Source organism: Hippoglossus stenolepis, chromosome 5 (genome assembly GCF_022539355.2).
Source record: "Hippoglossus stenolepis isolate QCI-W04-F060 chromosome 5, HSTE1.2, whole genome shotgun sequence".
Taxonomy (NCBI): domain Eukaryota; kingdom Metazoa; phylum Chordata; class Actinopteri; order Pleuronectiformes; family Pleuronectidae; genus Hippoglossus; species Hippoglossus stenolepis.
Genome location: NC_061487.1, coordinates 27,216,985 through 27,223,928, shown reverse-complemented (window position 1 = coordinate 27,223,928; position 6,944 = coordinate 27,216,985). Strand labels below are relative to the sequence as shown.

At 43.6% G+C, this 6,944-nt stretch overlaps 1 protein-coding gene across 1 annotated transcript; it reads right to left on the bottom strand.

The window, feature by feature from the left end:
• Positions 1-156: 156 nt before the first annotated feature.
• LOC118109061 (homeobox protein DBX1) lies at positions 157-4,456 on the bottom strand. The gene is made up of 4 exons (XM_035155871.2): positions 4,018-4,456; positions 3,509-3,589; positions 882-1,084; positions 157-766 (listed from the first exon to the last, which is right to left on the bottom strand). The coding sequence occupies exons 1-4, from the start codon at positions 4,343-4,345 to the stop codon at positions 458-460; spliced, it is 921 nt and encodes a 306-aa protein (XP_035011762.1). The 5' UTR covers positions 4,346-4,456; the 3' UTR covers positions 157-457.
• Between the last annotated feature and the right edge of the window lie 2,488 nt (positions 4,457-6,944).

Below are 6,944 nucleotides of genomic sequence, written 5' to 3'. Positions count from 1 at the left end.
TTTGAAAGTTGCAACATGTTCGTGTTCTTTCCCGTTAAACATTTCTATAATCAAATCTTCTGCAGATAAAGAATTTAAACAGTTTAGTATCTGCTCTACATCCAGATCAAGACATTCGCTGACTGCAGAGTTTCTGATGAATTCAACACAACGTGAGACTTTTGTACGATTTATTTAAGAAAATATAGAGAATACAAAATATGTAGGGAAAGAAAAATTTGTACATGAAAGTGTTAAACATTTAAATCTACAAATATTAAATCTAAAAGCGCTCAGTGTACCTTCTTTACTGTATATAGATGCACTGAGGTTCATATAGATGTGAAACAAACACTGTACAGGAATATGGCACCGAGGAGAAACCGCTGTGGACAAGGCACATCTGGATCTGACCTCCACTCACATCTTCTCTTTAAGTCTCAGTTTCTCTTTATCGTGGAGGGTTTTATAAAAATCTTTACGAGACGTTGATTTCTTCACCGTCCGACTCTGAGAGCTCCGACTGTTTGCTGGACTCTGACGGAGACGAGGGGCTGTGATGATGATGATGGTGGTGACGACTGTGGTGGTGCAGATGTGACTCCTGGCTGTCGGGTGTGGTTCTGTCGAGCCGGTGGCAGCAGGTGGCGCTGCCGACGTCGGTGAGGTCGGGGTGCGGGTTGGTCTTGGTGGGGAGGGTCTGCTGGCGGCAGCCGCCGGTCGACAGCAGCTCCCGCTCCTTCGAGTTTCTCCATTTCATCCTGCGGTTCTGAAACCAGATCTTCACCTGCACAGGAGAAGAGAAACGTCAGTGACAGAAAATATCCCAACAAGTTTTAAATCCACAATTAAAGAGCAACAGGTCAAAAACCAACAACTGGACTGAATGAAATCCTGTTTACCTGCGAGTCCTTGAGACCCAGTTTACCGGCGAGTTTCTTCCTGTCTGGTTTGCTGATGTATTTCTGTTTCTGGAAGGTTCTCTCTAGCGCCTTCCTCTGGAGGTCGGAGAACACGGCCCGCCGCAGCATGCCCCTCCTGGGCTTCCCTCTGGGGGCCAGGGGCCAGGAAAACGTTCCCGGGACGGGGATCACGGAGGAGGAGGCTGGAGGGGAAAAACATGAGAAGAGATTTAATATCCAGCAACATCTGGATGTAACTCATGAACACAGACAAAGTTTTAAAGATGGACGACGCGTCTTCACTTCCTCCCACTGTCCAGAAATGATGCCAGAATTCATCAGACGGTCGCTGCCATCTTGCTCTTCTGACGTCATTTGGAATTAAAGTAAACGATAAATACATTTCTCTCAATTTTAGGTCGTTCTTATCGTCGTATGTTCAAATGTTCATGTTTCTGGTGAGTTTCGTTTTAATTGGTTATTTGATGATATAAAAACAGGCTGAAACTCTGAAATGATTGACAGCTGAGACTGACCCACGATTGGTCGAGAGCGTGTTTTGGCGAGACCGAGACTCGTCGTGTTGGTACGACTGGTGGAAGTGGACACGTGTCCTCCATCTTTACTTAACAGCACAAACTCTTTTTAACAATTCAGCAAACACAAAAATCTTTCAAACGCTCCGATAATTCCAAACTTGTGTATTTAAAAGGGTGAAAACGTTATCTGTGTGTCCTTCCTGTTTCTGCCTCCCTGACGCTGCCCACGACAAACTGCCTCGGCCTGAAAGTCGATATCTAAAAGCCCCAATTTGTCGAGCGCTGGAAACAGAGCCTATGCTAATAAGACGGCTCCGCTCACACAGCCTCTAATGGAGCATGAAGCTGGATTGTTAAAGGCTGCAAATCGGCTGCAGGAAGGTGATTGTGTTGGAATGAATTGAGTTGAACAGGCCGCTCTATTACAGGCCCATTACAGAGGGGTCAGGACAATGTGGAGGCTCCAGAGGTCAGAGACGCTCAGTGTCACGCACCTGATGGAACAGATTATTCCACTGAGAGAAATAAAAACACTGATTCTAGTTTGAATTGTTGATGAATGTGCTGCGCGATATTGGGGACATAAATAAACGGGAATCCAGGTTCAACCCTGTGAAATCGATCCTGTGAGCGACATTGTTAACTCAGACCTTCAGGATGTGTGTGTGTGTGTGTGTGTGTGTGTGAGTGTGTGTGTGTGTGTGTGTGTGTGTGGTTGTGGCTCCCATTGGTCACGGTGCTGGGAGCTTTGTGGGCAGGCCGAGGGGCTTGGTGGGAAACGACGGCGCGTGAAGAGGCGCTGGGCTCCTGAGCTGGGAAGAAACCCGCCTCACATTTAGACCATGACAAACGGCACTAATATATTTAAGGCGTGACAAACTGGGCTAATTTGTAGATTAGGACAACTGGTGCTAATGTCAGCAGTCAGTGTAGCAGCTAAATAGGCCTTCAAATTGGCAGAGCTGTTTCCAGGCTGTCCGGGGTTATTCCCGTGCTCAAGGGCTGACGACGTCTTTAACCAGCCGACGGATCCACACACATCTGAAACGGGTTCCAGGCCAGAAGCCGGGAAATATCTTCTGAACCAAACTTTACAAGAGACACAAAAGTTGATTTGAAGTTTGAGTGTTTTTAAAGTTTAGTTTCTCAAACGTCCAGGGAGAAAAACACTGATCTGTACTTATCTGTATCAGTCACATACATGTCACTGTTTCACCTGCACAGAATCATTGATTTGATAAAATCTTAAATCTTATTTTATGTATGTATATATAGTTTTATTCTGCAAATACAGTGTTTTTACCTGCCTTGTGTTCCTATTGCTGCTGTAATATCTATCTATCTATCTATCTATCTATCTATCTATCCATCTATCTATCTATCTATCTATCTATCCATCTATCTATCTATCTATCTATCTATCTATCTATCTATCTATCTATCTATCTATCTATCTATCTATCTATCTATCTATCTATCTATCTATCTATCTATCTATCTATCTATCTATCTATCTATCTATCTATCTATCTATCTATCTATCTATCTATCTATCTATCTATCTATCTATCTATCTATCTATCTATCTATCTATCTATCTATCTATCTATCTATCTATCTATCTATCCATCTATCTATCTATCTATCTATCTATCTATCTATCTATAGATAAGCAAAAGTTATCAAATGAAAATGTAATTTTAAAGTGAGCTTTTGTGGACAAGACGAAGGAGAAACAAATCCCAGTGGATTCTAAGAGTTTGTATAGAAAGTGAACCATGAGGCAGAAAACTGGAAAAGTGACAATTAAAGAAAATGTTTGATCATATTTTCTAATGGACATTTACAAACAAAAGTTATTTTAGTCATATTTAGTCAACGTCCTGTTTAGTTCCGTCTGTTCGTGAATTCGATTCTGAATCAGAGCTCAATGACAAAATGAGAGTCCAACATAAAGTGATAAAACATAAAGTGATAAAACATAAAGTGATGCACTGAAGTAAATGTACGTGAGTAACTTGTGGTTTTATCTCTTCACATAAAGTGAATGAACTTTGTATAAATGAATATAACAGTGAATCCACCGACCTGTGAGATAAGTGGCTCTGATGAAAGGATGCAAGCCTCCGTCAAAGAACGGTAAAGGAAACGACTTCTGGAAACTCTGAACTGGAGGAGAGACACAAAGTGAGTTTATTACACAAACACACAAATATACAGTAAATAGAACAAAGTGATTCTCATCACATCAAGATGTATTTTAATGATTAATAAGATAAATACAGAAATAACTTTGCCTGAGGAGCGAGTTAAACTTAAATATTAAATTCTTCTGAGTAAAGCAGGTTTATTAGTTGATTTACTGGGTTTAAACATATTCAATATATTTCTATACATTTGTATATGTACTCAATATTAAAATACTTTTAATGTGTTATAAATACTTTGAGTGATATTTGGAAAAAGTGAATTGACATTATCATTCAAAAGTATACACATTTTTATATTAATAATAACGTTATTATAATTATTGAAGAATGACGTAATTGAATGTGAATTACTAAAAGCAGCTGATGGTTCGATTCCCTCTCACTCACCGCTCCGTGTGGACGGGGCCAGAATCGCATTGACGCCGAACTTGAGGAACCCGGAGTCCGGGCAGGAGGTCTGCAGGGACCCGGGGCTGCTGCGGCTCTGCTGCCCGGAGCCCGGCTCGGTGCCCGGCCGCGGGCTGAGCTGCAGCACGTCCCCGGGGCCCCTGGAGGAGAGGCCCCGGTGCAGGTAGGACACGGGCTGGCTCAGCCGGAGCAGGTCCTCCACCAGGAAGCCGGAGCGCAGGGAGCGGGGGAGCGGAGAGGAGAAGCCCGCGGGAGGAGGCAGTAAGCCCGGGTAGAGAGGAGGCGGCAGAGCGCTGCAGGGAAACATCCTGGAGAAGTTTCCGACTGGAGCGTTCACACGAAGGGAGATTAATATGATACTAATGAAATAATATTAATAAGAGAAATAAAGAGTTTACACAGTTTCTCTCTGAAGCTCGGAGAGATAAACTGAGAGAGTTTCCTCTGACAGGAGCATTTATACAAGACACACACACACACACACACACACACACACACACACACACACACACACACACACACACACACACCACAACACACACACACATACACACACACACACACACACACACACACACACACACACACACACACACACACACACACACCTACACACACACACACACACACACACACACACACACACACACACACACTGATGCCACACACACACACTGATGCACACACACACACACACACACACACTGAAACACACACACACACACACACACTGAAGCACACACACACACACTGATGCACACACACACACACACTGATACACACACACTGATACACACACACACACACACACACACACACACACACACACACACACACACACACACACACACACACACACACTCTAACACACACTCAGAAGTTGAGAGCATCTCTCAGCTTGAGGCTCTTTGAAAGTTCAGAGCAACGTGATTGGCCGGCAGCTGCTCTCGTCCTCTGTGATTGGGCCTCAGTTGGAAACTGGTTCTTCTGATTGCAGCTGAAACAGAAACATGTTTATTCCTCTGATGGAACACGAACACACAAGAGACACACACACACACACACACACACACACACACACACACACACACACACACACACACACACACACACATCTGTAGTGATCCATTCTGCTGTAATGACCATGAAGGTGACAGAAGCTCTGAGGTGTTGGTTCAACTCTCACTAAATTAAATATCTTCAACTCATCATCTTTAGTTCAACAAACACAGCAAATAACAAATAGAATATACAGATATATACCTTTCATGTGAGAACCACAGATCGAGTGTTGCTGAGTTTCCAGGTGAGTTCCTGCTGCTTCCTGCTGCAAGTGGGGGGGGGGGGGCTGGAGTGTACCATATTGCAGAGGGGTGTTTAACTCCAGGTGTTTCTCTAATTGCTTAAACTATAGAGCCAGGGGAGAGCGGCTCCTCTGGACTGTTGAAGTTCTGGAGTCCGACAGCCGGAGTCCTGGTGTCGGTCCTGTTGGTTTCACACGAGTTTCTTATTGTTCACATTTTGTTTTCAAGGTTTCCACAACTTCACCTTTTGCACAAACGCACTTTTCACCTGAACGGAGACGATGCAACCGAACACCAGGTGAAGATCAGAGTCTGTTCCTCACTTGAATAACAGATGTTCTGGTGCCACCCTCACCCAGAGCTTCAGCTCCAAAGACCTCGTCAGCCGGTGGAGAGCAGACGAGCTCAGTGATTCATCTGTCGCTGCTGGAAACGTGATGTTGTTGTCATTAAGTCCTGTATCTTTTAAAAAGCATTGATCCACCATCCTCTGGTTTGTTATTACTGCAGTGGCACTAACGAGCCTGAGCTGTCGGTGTAGCTTCTACGGATTCATTAAATTTATGCCAAACACGGTTTATACAAATAGACGTAGACTCCACGTCTGGAAAGTGAAACCAATGCAGAAGAGCCCTGTCTTCACTGGTCTTGACTATAACGTTTTATAAGGTTTATAACGTTAAATAACTTGTGGAGACCTTTCCGCTCCAAGTGATTTAAACAGAGAGGCTTTGTTCTGATCGGCTTTGATCACGTGAATTCTCGTTGTTTTCATATGAACGAGTGTAAGAATGAATATGAGGTTGTTTTCACACCTGAGAGTCTGAACCGAGCTTTGGAGCAGATCGAGGGATATATTTTAATTTCTTAATCTTGCTGAGATGTTGCTTTAGCCTCGGCAGAGTTATGCACTTTCATTCAAGGCTGTTAATATTGTTGCTTTCTGTAAGATATCATTCTCACCTTTGACCCTTCCAAAACCAAATAAACCCCAAAAAAGTACTTTAAGTTGAATGTTTTTCTGGAGTAATGTTTTGTCCTAGTTTGGGACAAAACCCTAAATTCTAAATAACCAGGTTGTCAGTGTGGTGCTGCTCTGACACCAGCGACAGTTATGAGCTGCAGCGGGAGGACTTCAGAGAGACGGAGCGGAGAGACGAACAAAGGACCTTTTAAAGAAGATTTGGTCTGAGACGTGACGGGACGTTAAGTCCCTGAGGGCGAGCGATAAGATCTGTGACTAATGGTGTTTGAGCTTGTGCCGCTCTCCCCCATGTTCACCGAGCATGTTGCCTATATCTGAACGAGCGTCGCTTCTCCCCCAGCAGACGAGTGACAGCACAACCTGAGGCCCAGTGATGGGTCAGAACACCGTTTAACATCCGAGCCTCAGTGGACGCTCGGCTGAAAGCAGGTTGAAGTGAGCGTTGATGATAATCCATCATTTCTTTAGTTTAATTACTGGATAAGATTCAGGAAACAGACACAAATGAACCTGCATCTCTTTGAAAAACATTTTTGTGCTGTTTACGTGACAACCAGAACCAACAGGACAGTTGTGCTGTGATATCTGATATGATGCAAAACTAAAAAATAGTACAA

Coding starts and splice junctions, on each gene's coding strand:
- LOC118109061 (XM_035155871.2), bottom strand. CDS start 4,345: ATGTTTCCCTGCAGCGCTCTGCCGCCTCCTCTCTACCCGGGCTTACTG. Junction 3,590..4,017: donor GGCCCCGTCCACACGGAGCG/GTGAGTGAGAGG, acceptor TCTCTCCTCCAG/TTCAGAGTTTCCAGAAGTCG. Junction 767..881: donor TGGGTCTCAAGGACTCGCAG/GTAAACAGGATT, acceptor TCTCCTGTGCAG/GTGAAGATCTGGTTTCAGAA.